The 23134-nt window shown below is 42.7% G+C and overlaps 1 protein-coding gene across 1 annotated transcript in view; it reads right to left on the bottom strand.

Annotated features, from left to right (window-relative positions):
• LOC134882591 (copine-9-like) overlaps positions 1-23134 on the bottom strand; it is a 144808-nt gene that overhangs the window by 103198 nt on the left and 18476 nt on the right. The window contains exon 3 of the mRNA XM_063910393.1: positions 15700-15746. Coding sequence (XP_063766463.1) covers positions 15700-15746 — 47 coding nt within the window. The remainder of the gene's footprint in view (positions 1-15699; positions 15747-23134) is intronic.

The following is a 23134-nucleotide window of genomic DNA, read 5'->3' as shown; positions in this document are numbered from 1 at the left end:
AGATGATGCCCGTGCATCACTTGCAGGTAAGTGTCCACGTTTAATCTTTCTTAAATACGGGAAATATGTGCAGCTAGTGTAAAGCTTAGCCTATGCATACACCTTGAACTAGCTGACGTTATTGCTAATGTTAGCAAACTCAAATATGTGTTATAACTTAGGCGCAAGCTAAATTGAGATTTTGCTGTTAAAAATTATAACTGCATTTTGCAAGTAACTGATGCCAGTTAGCCGTTACTTTACTTTAGATATTGAATAGTAGACAGTTTATGGTTTATTTTGACGTGACGGTGGCCAATACTTTCTCAGTAACAGTTAGCAGTCATTGCACTAGGTAGGCTAACAATTCTGGCTTCAGACCATTTATCACTGTGTGGCGTGAAATTAATAGTGTTTAGCCAGGCATTTAGAAAAGTTTACATAGCATTTGAGAAAGTATATTTTATTTTGGAGTTTGCAATGCCAATGCATAATAAACCCACGGCCATCTTTAGGATTGTCATTCGGTAGAATTCAGCAAAATAGGCTACAGTCTCACATAAATAAGGTTAGGTGTTCTATGTGCAATGGGACAGAAAAGGGTTCGTGATAATGTGAAGCCTGTAGCTACTGCTACAGCTAGCTTAGCTATATCTGAGAGTGACAGAAGATACATGACTAAATTAACTGGCGTTTTGATTGCATTTATATCATGCAAAGGCATGGACGACATCTGTCGGTGAAATAGAAAAACGTTTTGTAGTAAACAAAATGCCCTCCTAACCATATTGTATTCAATTAAATGTAGAGTTTAATAGTCTTGTGTAAGGTGTATCATTTTGCTTTTATTCCTTTTATTCCTGTTGTTAAGATATAAATATAAAATATCCATTATGAATGATATAAAGCAAACATTATTATTAAATTGTGTACAATATTGCAACTCATTCTATAATGTTTTTATATTAGATTAGATAAGATTGATCAAATAGTTGATATATAAGTAATAAAGGGGGAGAGCTCCTTGGTTGCATGCTTTCAGTTTTAAATCTTTATTTTCTTTTTTGGTATAAGATTCTTTATTTGAATATTTTGTCTCTTTCTATACTGATCTTTTTTCTTCGTATTTCTAAATTAATGCAGGGTCAATGCTGAAATACGTTCAAGCGGGAGCACGAGGCCAAGAAGAGGACACAGATGAGGAAGAACCATCGACAAGTTCACCCAATCAACCCCAGCCAGCAAGCAGGTCTGTACACCCCGCAACAGTACTAAGCCCTGATCAACCACCCTCAACCACCACAGATACACAGCAGATAACCACCACCTCTGAAAGTCCTGTCACTGAGAGTCCGTCAGAAGGTGACAAGGTAGAAACGGGTTTGCCCTCTCCAACTGATCCTGCTCTCTGGCCATTACGGATTTTAGATGCGGATGGTGTTGAGATCGTACGAAGAGGTCCATTTAGAGTCCCATCAGATTTTAATTTTCCAAAGGGACTAGATGGCAGGGCGTTTCATAGTAGCCTGCATTTCAAAACGCTCTCAAATGGAGAGAAAGTCAAGAGAAGTTGGCTTGTTTACTCGAAACAGAACAATGCTGCATTCTGTTTTGCGTGTAAGCTTTTCAGTTTGAAAGCTATAAAGCTCACTGCAGAGGGCAACGGTGACTGGTCCAACATTAACAATAATTTGATAAGTCATGAATGTAGCTCAGACCATGCCCAGTGCATGTTTAAATGGAGAGAACTGGACACACGTTTACAGACAAATACGACAATAGACTACCAGGAACAGACATTGCTGGAGGCAGAAAAAAGAAGGTGGCGAGATGTTCTCAAACGCTTACTGAAAATAACCCTATCTCTTGCCTCAAGGAATTTGTCATTTAGAGGCTCTTCACAGTGTCTGTATGAACCAGACAATGGCAACTTCTTAAAAGAAGTGGAACTTTTAGGCAGTTTTGATCCTGTGATGGAGAACCACCTGACCAAGATAACCGATGAAAGCTCCCGAACACATTATCTTGGTCAGCAGACACAAAATGAGCTGATCCAGATCGTCTCCAACAAAACATTGCAAACAATCCACACACAGATTCAGGAAGCGAAATATTTCTCCATAATTCTTGACTGTCCACCTGATATAAGCCACAAGGAGCAAATGTCCCTCATCGTGCGCATTGTTGAATTGGAGCCAAAGCCAAATATCAAGGAGTATTTCCTTGGGTATATGGAGGTGGTTGAAACAACTGGCCTGAACCTGTCTACTGTCCTTTTAGACAAATTAAAGGAACTCGACATTCCATTTGATGATTGCCGCGGACAGGCCTACGACAATGGTGCGAACATGAAGGGGAAAAAGCAAGGAGTTCAGGCCCGACTGCTACAGTTGAATTCGAGGGCGTTGTTTGTTCCTTGCGCAGCTCATTCTATGAACCTTGTCATAGCTGATGCTGCGAAGTCATCCAGGGATGCCACTGGCTTTTTTGGCTATTTGCAGAAGCTATTTTGTTTCTTCTCAGGAGCTACAAAGCGGTGGAGCATCTTGACAAAACACATCAACCTAACTGTGAAATCATGGAGTGATGTGAGGTGGGAGAGCAGGCTTAGGAGTGTCACAGCTGTCAGAAGTCAAATCAAAGAAATCCAAAATGCGCTCATCGAGGCTAGGGAAACTGTCAATGACTCTGTTGCAAAAATAGAGGCTCAAGCCCTGGCAGAAGAAGTGGCCTCTTTCAGATTTCTGATCTGTTCTGTTGTCTGGTGTGAAATTCTTACAACCACTAACCAGGTAAACAAGCTCCTGCAGACAAGTTCAATGCAGCTTGACATTGCCGTCGGGCTCATTGACAATGCCAAAACCTCCCTCTCCAGATACAGGCACTCTGGGTTTGCTCAGGCAGTGTCAACTGCCAAGGACCTTTGCGAGGCGATGAACATAGAGCCAGAGCTCAAGGAGAAAAGGCTCAGGAACACAAGAAAGCAGTTTGCATATGAGGCTGCAGACGAGCCCTTCAGTGATGCCCTCAAAAGGCTTGAGGTATCCTTTTTCAACAGTGTTGTGGACTCCGCTTTGATGTCACTGCAGGAGCGTTTTGAGACCATGACCCAGGTCAGAGACAAATTTGGAGTGCTGCTTGATTTCAGCAGAGTGCACGGAATGTCCAAGGAGAACCTGCAAAAAAACTGCATCGAAGTGCAGAAGACACTGACTGAGAAAGGAAATTCGGATATTGATGGACTTGAGATGGTTCAGGAAATCATCAACCTTCCTCAACTGCCACCACAAACAACTGCCTTGGAGTTGCTCTCATTTCTCCATGAGAATCGCCTTCAAGAGGTGTATCCAAATCTCTGGGTTGCTCTTCGAATCGCATTGACTCTCCCTGTTACAGTTGCCTCTGCTGAGCGAAGTTTTTCGAAACTGAAGCTCATCAAAACTTACTTACGTTCAACAATGGGGCAGGAACGTCTAAGTGGTCTTGCTGTCATCAGCATTAATGGTGAAGTGGCTCAGAGGCTGTCCTATGATGACCTAATTAATGACTTTGCAGCGAGGAAATGCAGACGTGTTCCTCTATAGAGTCTTTATAGAGAAATGCTTGATTGTTAAAGAATAGCATTATGCTCTCTCAAAAAGGATGTCCTTGATGTATTTTGATAACACTTTTTTTGCACTTTACTTGAATGTGTTTTAGCTGTTCTACAAAGCCTTACTGTTTACAAAGTAAGTAAAGTTGTGACTTTTCGTCCTCTAAATCTTTGTTTTATTTAAGATTTTATTGATTGTACTTATTGATGTTATTTAGTGTGATTTATTCAAAGTTACTGAAGGAAAGTTTGCACTTTCAAATGTCAAAAGTTTGTTGTTTTGCTGTGTGTTTGCTGCTGCTATTGTTTTATATGTTTGGTAATAAAAAAGTTAAACTTTTCCGCGAATGTTTTTTTATTGGGGGGGGGGGGGGAGGGCATCATGAAGGAATTATGCTTAGGGCACCAAAATGGCTAGCAGCGGCACTGGCCGTCACTATCTAACTAAGCATGCGGCTGAGTTCGCAAAGTACAATGGAGAACATCGCAAGGTCAAGTTAGCAGACTTGCTAACAAAGCTAACCACCCAGCAGCGAACTCTACTTCAGCCGTCGACTGCACAAGAAAATGCCACTCGGGCTAGTTATCGCATTAGCAATGCAATCGTGAGAAGTGGGAGAGCTTTTGCAGCGGGTGATTTCGTCAAGGAGTGTTTGACAATTGCTGCCCAAGATGTGTGTCCAAATCAGATGCGTGTATTTTCTCAAATTAGCCTGTCACGGAACACTGTCACCCGCCGCGTTGAGGACATGGCCGAAGACGTTCGAGGTCAGATAGCCCAAAGAGCAAGTCACTTTTCTGCCTTCTCCATTGCGTGCGATGAAAGCACCGACATGTCCGACTCAGCACAGTTGCTGGTGTTTTTGCGAGGCGTCAATGAGGACTTTGAAGTGTGTCAAGAACTAGCGGGCCTTGAAACATTGAAAGGGACAACAAAAGGTGTGGATATTTTTATGGCAGTGGAGCGAGTTCTGGACAAGAACGGTTTGAAGTGGGAAACCCTATCTGGCATCACGACTGATGGAGCCCCCGCCATGGTCGGTAAGCGAGCAGGGCTAACTGCTGTGTCGGACAAGGTCTCCGAGTTTGGTGGCTCGATTTTAAAGTACCATTGTATTTTGCATCAGGAGCAACTGTGCGCTAAAAACATGGGCTTGAAAAACGTAATGCAGGATGTCGTCGCCATTGTCAACAATATTCGCTCAAAGGCCCTCTCACACCGTCAATTCAAAGCTCTGCTTGATGAGATGGATGCCCAGTATGGTGATGTATTGTACCATCAGGAGGTGCGGTGGTTGAGCCGTGGGAAAGTTTTGCGGCGTTTCTTTGATCTGCGCGAGGAAATAAGAGAGTTTCAAGCCATGAAGACGAACAACATCCAAGTGCCCACGGACAGACACTGGCTTGCAGACCTGGCTTTTCTTGTGGACATCACAGAGCTGCTGAATATCCTCAATCTTCAGCTCCAAGGGAGAGACCAGATGATCACGCAGATGTATGACCATGTCAAAGCCTTCAAGCAAAAGCTCCAGCTGCTTAGCAGACATCTTTCAACAGGTGAGATCTAACTTTAATATTTTATTGAACATAAAACAATGTATTACGCTTGTTGTCACAACATGCTATCATAGATATATTGTTTGTGATGCATGTATACTTTGTGTTGGTGGAAAATAGATGTTCTTTTTAAAACCACTAAACCAGGCATTAAATCCAAAACAGTAGTTGTATTGCTTTTCATAGTCTACTGCAGCCATAAACAAAACAAAATATATCCCCTGCCCACCATTTGATTGATGATTGGTATTTCATTTCATTTCATGAACAACCTTGCATCTTACATTGCTGCTTTTGTCTTTGTGTCTGTATTTTCAGGAAATTTGGCACATTTCCCCAGCCTCAGAGAAGTTGGGTTGATGGAGTAAGACACACCAAAATACCTCGACATTCTCAACAATCTTGAGGTGGAGTTCGACCATCGCTTTGAAGATTTTTGTGGAAATACAACAGCATTTGAGCTGTTTGCTCAACCTTTTTCTGTGAATGTGGATGCAGTCAGTGAGGAGCTTCAAATGGAACTTTTGGAACTTCAGTCTGATTCAGACCTCCATAGCAGGTTCAGAGAGCTTTCCTTACAAGACTTTTACAGGTCTATTCCCGCACACAGATATGGCAAGATCCGCAAACATGCCCAGGTTATGTTATCCCTCTTTGGAAGTACTTATGTCTGTGAGCAGGCTTTCAGCCTTATGAATCTTAACAAGTCCAAACTGAGGAATGCTTTATCTGACTCTCACCTACATGACATTCTCACTTTGTCAGTTAGTCAGCTTGAACCTGATATTGAGAGGCTTTTAAAAACCAAGAACAGGCTTCATGTTTCCCACTGATTGGACTACTACAGGCAGAATATGTAGGCCTGCCCTAGGCCCCCATTGTGTCACCTGGGAGTATGGTAGCAGGGTTTCCCCCAGAAAATGTGTTAGTCAAGGTGGTGAGGGGGGGGGGGCACGTACTCATCTCCGGGGGGGGGGGGGGGGGGGGGGGGGGGGGGGGGGAGACGATGCGGAGGGTGAAGTCGGCCGACGATGCAGAGGGTGAAGTCGGCCGGCTACGTCGCATGAAGAAGCCGGCGATTTTGGGCTGAGTTTTTCGATCCATTTGGCTGTGAACATTGCGAGAGAAAATTACGTGCAAATGTCAAATCCAAATAGTAGATTCGACAGGTTGTCAGCTATCCAAATAGTAGTCTTTCCGAAAAATGCTGGTTTTGAAGGATGTTGGTCGAACGATGATAGCACAATGACATATACCACTAGATGCCGCTGTTCGGACGCATCACGCGATTCAGAGGCATATTTGGAGGCATAGCCCCACATTTTAAAACGTTTCTTTTATTTGTTTTTTGTTTTTTATTTTAAAATGCGTTCTGCAGAGAAGATAGACTGTCAGTCACGGTTTGGAATGAAAGGTAGAAAACATGAAAGAGTAAAACGGCAAATATCGCTATAGGCCTATATCTATATCATTTTTTTTTTTTTTTCTGGAGACGTGACGTTAGTCAAGGCGGCAACCCCGTGTTGTTAAGGCGGCCGCCTTAACAGGAAAGCGCTGTGGGAAACCCTGGGTAGGCCCAAGGACTGGTAGCCTAATGTTCCACACCTGTCCACAAATATTTCATAGTGCTTCAGTTATTTTTTTAATTTAAAGAAGCCAGATCGATGTTCTGAAATGTTATTGACCTAAATGTGAAGCACAATAAACAGTGCAATTCTTTTTTCAAAAGGACTTTGTGATATAGTGTTTATTTTGCACACATATGCTTAACTTACACACGTAATGTACTGCACTCATATATTTACCGCACACTTAATGTACTGCAAAATTATCATTTTGGCCCTCGGCACCTCCCCTCACGTTCAATTTTGGCCCTCCATCGGGAAGTATTTGGGCACCCCTGGTTTAGGGTAACAAGCCCAACACTGACAGACATGAGGGGTAAAGTAGGAAACAGATTTCAATGAGATAATGAGCTACTCTCTCTCTCCCTCCCTCCCTTCCTCCCTCCCTCATACACACACACACACACACACACACACACACACACACTGACAAGTAACTTTAATAAGTTGTTTTTTTCGACAGCTTCTCTTTTTGTTTGGTATGTTTTCTGTGCAGGTTGTTGTCTGTCACCCACCAGAAAGTTGGCAGATCTGTTATTATTATTTCTCCACATTAATTTTTAAACTAGATTTTCTGCTAATTGCATCAAAAAATGCCTCGAGCCAAATCCGCCAATGTGTTCAGGCAGCCCACACAGTACAAGCTGCTGACAATACCCGCGTCGCAGGGAGAGGGCTTGTTTCCCTCTGCTTGTTGACAGACAGCTACGCCAGTGTCCAAGCAGACAGAGGAGGACGTGGGCGGCTGCGTGGGACCTGCAACCATATGGAAGATCTCCAACCGTGGCTGCTACCCAAACTGGCAACCATGGCCTGAAGAAAGCTCCTCTGTCTTCAATCAGCTCGGATTATTAAAAATAAAGAGCAGTGGTAAACACAGTCGCAGCCAAACCACATGGCTTGGTTTCTACGAGATAGAGAGGCAGTGAGGAAAAATAAGGTTTAGGATGCTCCCAGATAAACTTTGATGTTCTTAGAGAAGCAGAGGCATGCAATATATTTTCCAACCGTGCTGGATGGAGGCTTTAGAGAGCAAATCTGTGATAGGATTTCTGCTCTATCGCTCCCAGTAAAATGTTCCCAGCAACTCACTCAGAGGTTCAGAAAGATATAATGCATCTGTAAGCATGCAGTCAATGCAGGGTCTTTGTGAGTGATAAGGGAGAAAAGAAACTGGAAGGCTAAAAAAGAACAACAAAATAATGTTTATAATACTTATTATTATTATGAACACAATAAAATTCAAAGAGATGGATTTAATATCTGTCCGCAGGAACAGCTTTTCTGTTTTACATTTTTAAGAATGGCTTTTATCTTTTTTTGAAAATGAGTTCTTACAGTATTTCATTAAATGTATTTGGGTCTACAACAAATGATACGGGGGGGGGGGGGGGGGGTGGTTGAATGAAATGGGGACAGAAGCTGCTGTCAGAACATCCATCCAGCTGTACCTGGTCATCACTAACGAACATGGCTTTCTGAGGAAAGGACGTCCCATTGCTCTTAAAATATATTTCTTTGCTTGCTCTCTCCGCGTGGTTTCCTTGCGTCTCACCGTGCATCCCTGGTGGGAGGGACTAATGCGCAAGTTAAGAGAAGTGAGATCTACCCCTAGTGTTAGGACTAGTAGGCTGCCATTATGTACGGCGCCCGGAGAGCAGTGTAGGGAACGGTGCTTTGCTCATTGACACCTAGGTAGCACTTGGTCTTTCGGGGACTTGAACCGGTGACCTTCCGGTTGCCTAGCCAAGTCCGACTTTGCCACCAACACCATACTATACATTTATATGCTGCAAAGAGCAGCAAATCAAAGATATTAATCATTCTCGTGAAATTATGATTAAACATGACTTAAGTTTAGCTTTACTTCCAAGTACTTTTATTTGAGTGAACGAGGTTCAGGTTCTTTTTAGTAAAGTGACTATAATGCATTGAATGAAAATGGACAAACTACAGGTGGAAACTCCAGCTGTTCTTGTTTATTGCCAATTTATACTACACAGACATTAAAGCACCACTAAATAAAAGGGTTTCACTCACAAATGAGTTCTTACCAAATGATTTGTTACCAAATATGTGTGCCCACTACCTAGCGGTCATGAATGTTGAGCTAACTGAAGTAACAAAGCTAATGTTAGCTTGTGAATATTTCACCTTTACAGATGTCAAATTATAAGATAAGATCAGACAAGGTAAGCTAAGATAAGATGAGCCTTTATTAATTCCCAAGGAGAATCAGTTTTCCACTCTGGTATTGTAATCACACTTTTCAAATCACACGCATGCTTACAGATTAGGTGTGAATACAGATATTCACAAACACATGCATTTATAAAGAGAGGTACCAGAGCAAAGCGGCTGCCAGGATGTCTGGCGCCAGGGAGCAAGGTGTCCAAGACCTGAACCGGCAACCCTTCTGGACTCAGGAACACTACTCTTCTGAATGTTTATGCCTGTAGTTTATTTCTAATACATCCTCCCAATTCCCTTCACTGTCTGGAGCTGTCAATCAAATATCAGCTGTTCCTATCGGCTGATCAGGTCTACCCTTCAGCTCAGCAACACACAGTTAACATGGTATTTGCTACTGTCTTTATTTTAATCAAAGCTTCTCTCTCCCTCCATTACCTCCCAGCTGCTGTTAGGTGAGACACACACACACACACACACACACACACACACAGTAATCCTGACTCCATGGAGACACCCCTCCAATACAGTTCTCCCTGTAGAATATAAGCGCCTAAAAAAACCATCAATGGATATGTGAATAATACATGTAATACTTTCATTTTCAAAGGTATGACAGTTTACAAGTAACAATGTATTGTAAAGGCTTTCTTAAAAATAATAACAATAATAATAATAATACAAGTTTTTTATTTATCACTGTCCCGGTGCTCAAAGACACTTTACATTACATTACGTTACTTATGACACTTTGATCCCAAGACACTTACACGCAATGTTTATACTTACAGGCTTGAGCTGTTTCATTCATGCTTTACAATCACTGGCTGTCATTAAAAGATCAACCTTGTGAATGTGATTATGATCTATTGAAAGAGGCACTTTTTTACATATCATTAGCTGTGATGTGATGGTTAACACTAATGCATAAATAAACACATAAACAACAGAGAGCACATTAGGAATCAGTGTTCCTGGCTGCCTTCACATGATGCCAGTGGTGGGCCGTCAGGGCCAGCAAGGCCTTCTCTCCTGGCCTAAACATCATCAGAATATACATTTAATTTTGATATATTTTTACCACAAATATGTATTAAATTATTCCCCATAGTCTGTTCTCTTCCTTTCATAGCTTTCGTCTTGGTTGCGCTGCTTCCAGCCTCAGAACGACCTTTGGAGGGCTGGCTTTTATGTTAGAGCTTTTATCCAATCATATTTTAGCCATAATGTGTTGCTAGGGTCAAAGAAATCTGCCCTTAGGCCTTCAGAATCAACAGTGCGGGCGCCTGTAGCTTAAAGTGAACGCAAAACTGTGGCGTTAACCAATCAGATTTCGTGTTGCCAACAACAGGCCAGCTAGCAGGCCTACGCTAACGTTAGCACGTGCACGTCTTCTGATTGGATACGCACTATTGAGTGGCAGAGCTAGGCAGAGCCATACAGTCTATGGGCAGAGCTAGCAAACTGAACTAGAACTTGAGCGAGCTAATTTGTGTAGATTTCTACAACCTATTTTTTTTCAACCCACAATGGCTGAAGGAGGAGAAGAGATTGATTTGGTCGCAGATATATGTCCCGGATAAAAACAGAACTGACTGTAATGTATGCCATGACTGATTTTGAAGGGAAAAGTCACACTGATCTCCTTGATTTCCTTAAGCAAAAAAATCTGAGCGAGAGCATGGGGGAGCTTTGCACATTGGCATGTGTGGCAGTGACAATCCCTGTGTCCACTGCTTCTGTCGAGCAGTCATTCTCGGCCTTAAAACGAATAAAAACGTATGTCAGAAATTCTACATGGACAGACTCGGTTTTCAACATTAGCTTTGATGTCTATTGAAAAGGACTTATTGGTGGAACTGAAGCGCACTGATAAACTGTCCAACAGAGTAATTGAAGTCTTCTTGGGGAAAGAAAGGAGGATGGCTTTTTTTTTTTTTTTTCGTCGTTATTTTTTGGGGGCTTTTTGCCTTTAATCGGAGAGGACAGTGGAGAGTGACAGGAAAGTGGGAGAGAGAGTCGGGGTGGGATCCGGAAAGGACCACGGGTCGGGAATCGAACCCGGGTCGCCGGCAAACGGCGCAGGTGCCCCAGCCAGTTGCGCCACCGCCGGGGTCAGGAGGATGGCTTTTATGTTCAAATAATCAGTTGTTTTGGTGAGTACAGAGCATTTTAATTTACATTTTATTTTTATATATTTTTGTCATTTCATTTCGTTAATATTAAATCAATATTAACGAATTAATATATATGTAGGCCTAATTAAAATGACTAATATATATAAAAAATACATGTTGGATGCTTCTGCAAGAGATGTGTGTGGCGCACAAATGCAAATTATTTGTTTGTTTTCTTTTATTTTCAGTGAATAGTTTGTGTCTTTATCGTCACGTTTCTTAAATGAAACTGCTGTGGGTGCGACAATGTGCTGTTTAGTGATCAAACTTGTTAAAGCTCACATACTTTTGGTGGACTTAATAAAACTTTGTAGACTAATCCCTTAAAACCGCCTTGTATTTTTAAGTTTTGACAGTATCCAAGCGATCTTAAAGCTGTTAGTTTAACACTCTTAATTGTAAATGCGGATTTATTAATTATAAATCCGTCCATCCATCTTGTCCTGCTTTTCCGTCAGGGTCGCGGAGGTAACAGCTCCAGCAGAGAGCCCCAAACTTTCCTTTCCCTGGCCACATCAACCAGCTCTGACTGGGGGATTCCAAGACGCTCCCAGGCCAGCGAAGATATATAATCCCTCCACCTGGTCCTAGGTCTACCCCTCGGTCTCTTCCCAGCTGGACGTGCCTGGAACACCTCCCTAGGGAGGCGCCCAGGTGGCATCCTCACTAGGTGCCTGAACCACCTCAACTGGCTCCTTTCAACACGAAGGAGCAGCGGTTCTACTCCGAGTCCCTCCCGGATGACTGAACTTCTCACCTTAGCCTGAAGGTCAGAGACCGATGAAGCCATTAGGACCACATCATCTGCAAAAAGCAGTGGTGCAATCCTTAGCCCATCGAACTGCAGACCCCCTCCCCCACGACTACGCCTAGAAATCCTGTCCATGAATATCACAAACAGGATTGGTGACAAAGCGCAGCCCTGGAGGAGGCCAACCCTCACCGGAAATCGGTCCGACGTGCTACCGAGGACCCGGACACAGCTCTTGCTTTGAGAGTACAGAGATTGGATGGCCCTGAATAGAGACCCCCTCACCCCATACTCCCGCAGCACCTCCCACCGTATCTCCCTGGGAACCCAGTCATACGCCTTCTCCAAATCCACAAAGCACATGTAGACCAGATGAGCGTACTCCCAGGCCCCCTCCAGGATCCTTGCGAGAGTGAAAAGCTGGTCCGTCGTTCCACCACCAGGACGAAAACCGCATTGTTCCTCCTCAATCTGAGGTTCGACAATCGGCCGGACCCTCCTTTCCAGCACCTTAAAGTAAAATTATTTCCCGGGGAGGCTGAGTAGTGTGATGCCTCTGTAATTGGCACACACCCTCTGATCCCCCTTTTTAAAAAGAGGAACCACCACCCCGGTCTGCCACTCCTTCGGTACTGTTTCCGACTTCCACGCAATGTTGATGAGACGTGTCAACCATGACAGTCCCTCAACACCCAGAGCCTTCAGCATTTCTGGGCGGATCTCATCCACCCCCGGGGCTTTGCCACTGTGGAGCTGTTTAACTACCTCAGCGACTTCCCCCCGTGAGACTGGAATTGATCCCCCTTTTTCGTCTGGTCCGTCGAGACCCTCTGCTTTCACTGCCACCCTTCTGGCAGCGCACCCGACCCCATCGTTGTTTCCCGTAGGTGGTGGGCCCGCGGGACGGAGAAGCGGAGGTGTTGCCCACGTTGCTTTTTCGGGCTGTGACCGGCCGGGCTCCGTGGCAAGCCCGGCCACCAGACGCTCGCTGACGAGTCCTCCTTCTGGGCCTGGCTCCCAGAAGGGGACCCCGGGCTTCCTCCGGGCCGGGTATCCTCGTTTTCAAGTTTGTTTGTCATGAGGTCTTTTGAACCAATCTTGGTCTGGCCCCTTACCTGACACCAATTTGCCATGGGAGACCCTACCAGGAACACAAGGTTCCAGACAACACAGCCCCCAGGTTCATCGGGGCACACAAACCTCTCCACCACGATAAGGTGCTGGTTCTCGGAAAGGTTAATTGTAAATGCTTCAGAAATATTAATATACCTCTGTTGTACTTGACTATGTTAAGGTGATGCAACGCCCGGTTATGCTGCGTTTCTGTCTAAATGTATAGTTTCTAGAGCCATGGCGTCATAATGATGGTATTAAGAGGTGGAATAATTCAGGTAGGACTGTGTAGGACATCACTGAAGGCCTCGGTGTGAAATGCACGGCCCGCCACTGCATGATGCCAACCATGAAGTAGGGTACAAACAGGGAAGGCAATACATGGGTTGCGGTCAAATTGTCAAAAAATCAGCTCCTATCGTCTTCTCCTATTCTGTATTCCTTGACCTCTGTGTGAAACGTCACGAGGTTAAGGAATAGTGGATAGGAGAATTCAAAAGGACGGAGGAAAAGAGACTGAGGTGCTTTGAGAATCCGACTGCACTGACACTATCCGACGGGTTTATGATGAAGGACGTTATTAATGTGTGTTGGGGAAACAAGGACTACTGTAAGACTCTAGAGACTTGGCACCGTGCGCTCTGATGGTATGGTTTTATGTGAAACTTATTGCTGTCAGTCTCTGGTCCACACTTATTCACATGAATCCCAATACGTATGATTGTATAATGATTAAAAAATGTAAGAAACCCCACACCGCTCAGTAATCACTGAGAAATGTGGACTTTATTTGATCATTTCAGTAAAAAAGTAAAGTTCATATTTCTCCTTTTGGTTATTATCGTGTTGAACGTTCAAAACGGACGCACTTTGGCAAGTTACGGCCAAAGTGCGTCTGTTTGTGTGTGTGTGTGTGTGTGTGTGTGTGTGTGTGTGCCTCCTCTCCCTGTGAGACTGATTGAGGCTCCCTGAGATCTGTATGTACGTGTTGGGATCCCCACTGAGTCAGGACTGATTTTCTGTGATAGCACAGAGCAGAAATGAGCCAGAGAGCAGCACAGAGTTCCAGGCCAACCTCCCAATGCGTCTCAGTTGTTTTTTCCAATTTATGAATTCCTATATTTGGATGCTCAGGCTTCACAGAAGGGCTTACTATGTTAATAAGTTCTGTTTGCTGTAAAGCAGAGTGATCAGTGTGACCGTCACAGGGCACTTTGTTTCACGGCTGCTTAGACTCTCTTTAGTTGTGACCTTACTGGAGGAAAGAAAAGGCCATTTTTCACATTTTGTAATCTTTAATGTGCTCAGAATGATAAAAGCTTTTCAAATGATTGCTGTTCTTTTCAACCTTGGCCTTGTTTGCTGAAACTTTTTCCATTTTGAAGACTCATTTTAGTGCTTTCCCTGCTTTCTAATACACACAGAGAACAGTCTGTGTACTTAACTAAAATTAACTACAGAATGCATGTCTTGTGTCTGGAGTTGAATATCTTTCTGTACTGTGTATACTGTTGAGGCACAGCCCTGATGGCAGGTGGCAGATACTGTGTTGTTGCAGTCTAAATAAATGTCTTATACCACACACAGGAAGACTGGAGATGTATTAGGTAGCAGGCTGAACTCATCAGTGAAGATGATCAGTATTATTATCGAATTAATTTGAAAAAAAAAAACTTCCATCTGATGCTTCATCCCAACTTTAAGGCTTATTTATTTCAAAGCCGTTAAGTAGTGAGTATTAATCAAGGATCCCTGACCATTGTGATCAGTTCTTCTCTAACATCTCATGTGTGGGAATCAGAAAATGTGAAAGTGGACGAGTAGTGACTCCGATGAGCTCTGTAGGTTCTCTCATCATCATGCTGTCTGGTCACAGAATCTGGTTTTCTTTTGCCTTCCTCACAAACGCAGAGAAATTACATTTACTCATAAATGTGATACACAGTCAGCACCAGAGGTGGAGGAGGGACTCAGATTATCTAAAGTAAGAGTAGCAATACTGCAGTGTAAAAATACTCAGTTACAAGTTTACGCCTGTGTTCAAAATTGTAAAAGCAAAAAAGTGTTTGCATCAAAATATATTAAGTATTACAAGTAAAAGTACTCTTTCTGCAGCATGGTGCATTTAATCACCATACATATTTTTTATAGAATTATTGTTTTTAATTATTGATTGATTAATGTGTTCATCACTTCAGTGCTGCACTTGCTAAATGTGCGGTTTATTTAAATGAAACACTGGGTAGCTTAATTTAAATATACCATAATGCATTAGTTGATTTATATTGTATGTAAATAATCTAAATCTGCAAAGTTGCTAGCAACTAAATCTGTCAGAAAAAAATGTATTGAGTAAAAAGTATAAAGTAGCATAATGTGAAAATAGTCAAGTAAAGTACTTACATTTTTTTTAAAAAGTAAAATACTCAAGTATTTGTACTTAGTTACATCCCCTCATTGAGTACAGCTACTGCTCCTGCTAATGGCATCAATACGTGTCACATGTCAACCCCTTCCACAACACGTGGGCAAAGATGATTCTGATGATGGAATTTAGCCAGATATAATAACAGAAAGTCCATCCACATCTAAATATGCGAGCAGCTTATTATCCCCCATCTAATCTTTCTGCAAAGCACACACTTTGGTCAGCCTTATCATTTTAATCTTTAGATCTAACAGGTTGATTCCACAAATTGCATTTCATTCACTCACCTCTCTCCACTCCTTGGTCCCCAGGCCTTGGACGTATAACACCACCACTGAGAACAGAAAAGATATGCAAACATTTTAGAGTTACTTTTACACGCTCATGAAAGCAGATTAGCACAGGTGCAGTACTAAATCATGTGCAAAATCAGCTCTCCTCTTGCAGAATCCCAAGAAAACATTGACAAGCAGAATCACAGAAAAACATCTGTGGGAACATTGACAACAGAGAAAGAGGCATACACACAGAGCAACTACTCACATACTGTAGACAAGACACAGCTGGAGAGGGCAAGCAAAAACACAAATGCAGCAGGTGAATACACCCAGGTGGAAAGTCTCAGGGTGGGCAGACAATTAAAGGCGGGAAAACACAACGACAGGAAGGGAAAGCAGACAATATACGAGAACAGAAAACTTCTGATCATGACACCACCCTGCAATATTACGTAGCGAGTAGGAGTATAGCAATAAGTGACAAGAAAATATTCATTTGCACATGTTTTGGCAGTGCAGGGCAGAAGCACCTCAACAATGGACAGAGACTACGTCACACACAATGATACTTTAAAGTGTCAGTAGACAACATTTCTGTCCTTTAACCTGTCTCTTTGAAGTGAATGCCCGGATGAAAGACTGCAGAATAATGACGTTTAGCTTGCTCCCCCTTTCACCCTCAATCTCCATATGCAGTTGTGTCTTTCTCTGGATCGCGTTCTTCAAAGAAAATGAGGTCTCCATTTACAGCGAGAAGTGCCAACATAAGAAGGTCATAAAACTAAAACATATTCCGAACCCTGTTATCGCTGCTCATAATAAAGCTTCCTGTGCGCTGGTCTCTGTACTGAAGCAGAACATCATGAGGGAGTTCCCCGAGGACACTGCCCAGTGTGATCAGTGGATGGAGGAACTGTAATCACTGTGATTAAGGTTTCCATCCATCCATCCAACTATGGAGTTTTCCATAGTTGTATTTATTGTTGGCCCAAAGTACTCGGCTCAAAAGTTGGCCCTGACACATCAGTGGATGGAGGAACTGTAATCACTGTGATTAAGGTTTCCAATCTTTGATAATCACAGCAACTGTAAGAGACCGGCCTGAGGGATAGTTCAGATGCTGTCATTTACACCCCCCCTTGGACAAGTTATGCTAATTAGACTGCAGACCTCCAGGGGAGGGTTAAACACGGGCAATAGCTACAAACAGAAACAGAGCGCACCTGAGTCTGGAGCTGGGGGAGGGGAGGGTTTTCTGTCCAAACGCTGGAACATTCATCTGCTGCTCTGTTTCAGCTTTGAGATAAAGTGCTTCAGGGTCTTGAGGAGTTTTCCATAGTTGTATTTATTGTTGGCCCAAAGTACTCGGCTCAAAAGTTGGCCCTGACACACAGGAAACGGGTCCAGGTTGCTTGGAGTGAGGAATTGGTGCCGGTTCTGGAGGGGCTGCAGAAAGCCCGACTGAGGATGGAATACACCTACTATCGCATGATAGGAGATGTGCTTGCTTTTAGATTTGTGCCGTTGGGGGGTGTTCATGCTCTGTGGGGGTATATTTGGATTTCTGAGTACTGAGTTTGTTTTCTGTTTGTTTGTCCTCAAGTGATCTGCTGTCTGACAATAGATTCATAAAGGTACTTCGAAAAGCAAGTCTCTTCTCTCATCTCCTCCCCCCTTCTCCCCTCTCCTCTCTAAAGCAGGGTGTCAGGGCATGCAGCGCATCCTGATGTTCTCTACCTGTTCTCCGCCTGAAAGAATAAAAAATGGAAAGAGGGAAAGGGCAAGAAAGGAAAACAGGGTCGAGCTAAATAAATAAATACCGAAACAGAGAGGGGGTGGATAGAAAGGAAAAGGGAGTGTGTGTGTGTGTGTGTGTGTGTGTGTGTGTGTGTGTGTGTGTGTGTGTGTGTGTGTGTGTGTGTGTGTGTGTGTGTGTGTGTGTGTGTGTGTGTGTGTGTGTGTGTGTGTGTGTGTGTGTGTGTGTGTGTGTGTGTGTATGTGTGTTTTAATTGATAGAGGCCATCACTTGTGAAGCATTTACAGAGTGCGTTGTCGAGGTTACATCATGTTGGCACTGAAGTGTGAGGGCATCGAGTCTGAATCTGAATCAAGCTCCTTTATTTAGCGGTAGTGGGGGGGGGGTTGTTAAAGTAGCTTCAATTTATAATAAAATAAAATAGAAATTTTATAGAAACATCAGAGGTTAAAGAATAGGAATATGTAAATATAAATAAAATAAAAACCATTATAATGTAATTTTGGATTTAGTGTATGATGTCATATTGGGGACATGTGTATATGTATTTAATGATTAGTCATAATCATCTACATCCAAGCTGTTACTGCTAATAGTTATCACAAAAGCTGAATTTATGCATATTAAATAACAGTTTTACATATTCAAACCAAACATTCTTTTACATGGTCAGAAAAACTATAGTTGGAACAAACGACGTGCAAAAGCAAATGAGAAATTAAAAAAACCTGTTTATTGGGAAATGTTACTGACATTTTTAATCATTGCTAATTATTTATACTGTATGTTCATTCTTTTTTATGAGCTTCAATTGTGTCCAAATACACTTTGAAAAAGTCTCCTACTATTAAAAATCCTTTAGCAACCATCGAGTGTTACAATCGTCATTATAATTTGTTTACAGCATTTGCATTTCAATCAGAAAGTATTGCAGCACAAAAATACTGTACGCTATGCAAGGACAGAGGGAGAGGTGGGAATCACAAGGGGCCCAACACTGCTCTGGTCTGAACACCATGGACTGCAGTGCAGGCGGTCCTGGACATTTTAAGAGCTGCACTTCCTGAAGAAATCAAAAGGAACATTCATTTATATGTTGGCCTCTGGTAGACAGCAGAACAAGCTGCCTGCTGCTGATTGAAATGAGGTTTAACAAGAGCACCTAAACCCTTAGACTAAACGATGAGACTAGGGCTGGGCGTCATATAAACAAAATATCAATATTCTCATATGAGACTACTCATGAGCCCTTTCTCATTTCTCAGTTTCCCCTCCTCGACTCCTCCGCTCGCAGGAGATGCGAGCGGAGGAGTCGAGGAGGGGTACCGAGGAGAGAGGATATATTGACATTTCAAAGGTCTTTTATTTTTAAACTGTACATCAGAAGGTCCTGATATTGTCTGAGTGACTTTCTGAGGTGGCCTGCTTCCACCCTGAAGTGAAATGAGTGTAAGGTAGGTCTGTTACATATATTACTGAGTGTAATCTATTCTAACACTGCTCTGCTTTCTGCACGGACCTCACAGCTGTTCTCACTGTAAACTTTGCATGATTGATGTGATTAGTGAGTAACAAACGGAGAAGGGCAGAACGTTTGATGTAGCTACATTTGATCCTCTTAAATAACAGTTTGCAGAGCTGTCATTGGTTCAGGTAAGTCCAGCCGCGCATCACACCTCTGTTAAACATCACTGTTGCCGGAAATACAATCCTCGGAGGACACATCAGTGTATCCTCGGTTATAGCTCCTCCAGAGAGCCTCCTCAGTGCTTTATCCTCGATCCTCAATGTGCCTTTAGAGAAATGAGATGTCCTTCAACATGACGCGCTGGAATCAATTTCCGAGTCACTACCGGAGGACCGAGGAGTCGAGGAGGCGAAAGTTGAGAAATGATAAAGGGCTAAAGTCTTGTATTTCCCCTGGTTTTATAGGCTCAGGTACAGGGAATTGATTTCATTTTGTGAAATTACAAGACTTTTCAAGCTGTTCAATGATTTGCATTTACCCACTTAGCCATTATATCCACATTACTGATGATATTTATAAAAACTCCATTGTGAAAATATTTTGTAAACGCTCCTATTAACCCTGCAATGTTGTTGGACTATTGACATTGGGTTATTTGATCTGAAATATTGTGGTGTTTTCCATATCGCCCTGCCTGAATGAGACTCCTGTCATATTACTGTATTTTAATTAGACTGAGCAATTAATAGGCCAACCGTAAATGTAATAACATGACAGAGCATTATGCCGTATGATGATTTATGTTTTATTTCTGCCTCTTGACACAGAGTTAGTTAATTGATTGGGTACATTTATAAAAGAGTTAATACAGAAATGTTCTGTTGCTTAACTTGGGCTCTGAACCACCTCAGTGACCTCACAGCGTGAGTCTACCTGTGGAACGCTGTGTGACATTATCAGGACGCATCGACCCGGTCCTGTTGAGCCGGACGCCTGGCTCAGAGAGAGGCGGGACATGAAAGAGCTGGAGGGTCAGCGGGGTCACAGCTAGTCCAGCTTCCCTCTCTGACCCAGTGGGGAGGGGGGTTTGAAGTTCAGGACCCCTCTGACATAATCATTACCCTGCATTATGGTTCCCCACCTCCACCAGCACAGGAAGAAAGACTCATCTATGGGATGTGTCAATAACCTACCTGTGGCCTGCTGACTGCTGAACAGGATATGAGACTGATGATCGAACTGTCCATACCCAACCGTAACAAGAAGCACATGCTGTCCAGAATCTGCAGGTCTTTCCCATTCAAAGGCTATATTACCAATTTATAGCTGATTAACTAATCTAAAAGTAATACAGTGGTAGATAATACTCACATTGGTGTCTAGTGGTGGTACCATTAAGATAATAACACCTATTAAATGATGCATACAGGATGTTAATCATGAAACTGAGTTATGAGGCAGGACTTGGCAAGTACATTGTCAGAATCTTTAATTTACTGGAATTTAGATCGTGACTATAATCAGATGTTAACACTGACTGATAACTGCAGTGGAACATGTCTTTTGTGTCTATTTAAACCCCCAAACTCTGAAATGATTTTGTTAACTATTCGCTTCATCATCAATACTGAAGTTGTCCATGAACCAGATCCAGACCTACTGACTGCCATTACATAATGACTGCAGGATCCTACCACCAATATACTATTGTGAGAGTTGTTACAGGGCCAAGAAATGAAGGTACAGTAATGAGACATATTGGGAGATGTTACAACAAACAAATCGTGTTTGGTTTTAAAAACTGCAAACAAAAGACAAACATGATGCTCTACAATGATTATATAATTTTAGAAGTGTCAAAACATGTTCCTGCATCGCTCGCACACAGCCAGTCAAAGAATTAGGTGTGTTGAGTCAGTCAAAGAAGACTTGAATGAAATTGTGTTAGTGGGGACTAAACTTTGTATGTTCTAGCCAGGTTTCTAAAAATCATTAAGATGAGGGATATTCACTGGGAAGAGCAGGCATCTTCGTTTTTTACTGCTTCGGGTGTTCAACTTGTCAAAGATTACAGTGATGCAATATAACTATTCAACTTCCCTGTTTTTTTCCAGTTGATGACTTTGATTGCCCATCTCTTTCCCCTTGTTTCCTGTGAGACACTTGTCTCTGCAGGAGAGGAGAATCCCAGAGGTTCCAGGAAGCTTAGAACTCACTAAAGTGATCGGATCAGAGAGGCATGAAATGGAAACTACTACGACAAGACTTGCCCCTGCTAACGTTTCCATACCCCATAAAATAGTGGACATATCATTTGAGCGACACAGCGTCTCGGGAAACACAAAGACCTCAGACCTCGGCCTGCTATATGTAATGCCAATGTGACACAGTGTGTCCAAACCCTAAACCCCCAATGACCTCAGGTTCTATCACTAAAGGTATGTCAAAGTGTATCACTATATGCACATTTTCGGTCTGCCTCTATACAATTGACTCTCCAATAAAGGGAAACTTCCCTAATCTAAATAGGATGAAACAAGGCAGCAGTGGTTCAGTCTCTAGAGACATGGCCTTGGAACTGGAGGGTCGCCAGTTGAAGTCCCTGAATGGACACAGTTACTTTCAGGGCACAGCTGAGGTCTTTTTTTTTTATCTTTCCGGTCGGTATTAAACAACCAATCAAGGTTTGGCTTTCCCACGGCTTGTCAAACAAACCATCTCTTTACAAACAGGTTCTTTGTGTTGGTAGAGACACAAAGAAAGAGTTAGGGTCTGAAAAGCGATAGAAAGGTTTGGTTTGCTTATTCGTTGCCTACAGGAAAATGTAGCATCAACTGTAAAAGGTTACACTAACGCTACTATCACAGTACCTTTTGTGACAGTATCAAGATAGACAGACAAACCACAGTGGATTGTAGTTCGTATACAAGCTGGGAAAGTGGCATCAACCTGAAGTATTGGGTCTCTTATGCCAGTAGTTCTTCATTTGCTATAACACTTGACAAGAAACTTTTATCACCATCCAAACCACATGCTACTGATAAGTCACCACGTTCAGCAGCAAAGAAAATAATTGATACTGATGAAGCAGAAACCACAGTTAGCATTGGCGTGGCGTTCTACTGGAGAGATGAGCTTTGATTCTGAGTTTTTTTTGTGCCTCTAATGACAACTAAAACCGTACCGAAAAAGTCAGCTTATGATTCCATAAGAACAGAGAGCATGCCATCAGCAAGTTTGTTTTTGGTCGTGTGTTTCAAACAGAAACTAGCATAACAAAGACGGGAAAGCCTGTTTGTTGGACCAGATCGGCCCGGTGGACACCAGGTGTTGCTGCTGGTGAGTGTGTGACTTTTACCGTCTTATTCCCCTCGCTATATCTATTTCAAACCCATTCATACAAAAGTGAGAGCTAGAGTCTTGGGTGGTGGCTTATATTTAAAAAACTGTGTCGAAATAATGTATAGTAGCACAAACATGTAATAAATCCATGCTATTTGTCTTACAAATATGACTTATTGTTGTCATAGAAACAATAAAAGAGCGCTGGGAGGATTTTCTGATGAAACACTGGGAGCAGGCGTTCCTCAGTGCCCTGCCAGCGTCTTCCTGCCAGAAAAATAAATGTATTTGGTCCTTAAACATTACCTAGACACACTCTGCTTCCTGCCTCCCTAACTAGACTAAAAGTGTCTCAATTATTTTTTCAATCACTTTCACCCCTTCGTCCATTTCCAGGATCTCTTAAAGAGCCTTCTTTGCTTTTCTGAACAGAAGGTTCTTGTGTCATAAAGCTATCTCATAACATTCCCTCTGCACATCTGTTACACAATAGATCACAAAGCACCTTCACCTGAAGGGGCTTACAGTCAGAGAGCCTGCTCTGGGATTTGTTTTGACTCGACTCCTTTTTGTGTCAAGCAGAAAGTAGCTAAAGCTCAAGCATGATTTGTTGGGTTGTAGTGCACGACTCACGTTCAAAGAGAATTGCTTTTCTTTTGGTGATAGTACTGTGGGCTTTGACACCGAGATCTGAAGCGCCTTCATCTGTGCTACGGAGAAACACTCACTGTAGAATACACAAGCCAACAGCACTAACATACACAATCATTATCACACACAAACACACACCCACACAAACCTCAGGCAAATAGGGCACTATAAGGACCAAAAGGCAGTACTGTATATTACACACACTCACTTTGAACACTCAGAGTCAC

This window comes from Eleginops maclovinus, chromosome 20, assembly GCF_036324505.1.
Source record: "Eleginops maclovinus isolate JMC-PN-2008 ecotype Puerto Natales chromosome 20, JC_Emac_rtc_rv5, whole genome shotgun sequence".
NCBI lineage: Eukaryota > Metazoa > Chordata > Actinopteri > Perciformes > Eleginopidae > Eleginops > Eleginops maclovinus.
The sequence above is the reverse complement of the archived record's forward strand: the minus strand, read 5'-3'. Positions and strand labels throughout refer to the sequence as shown.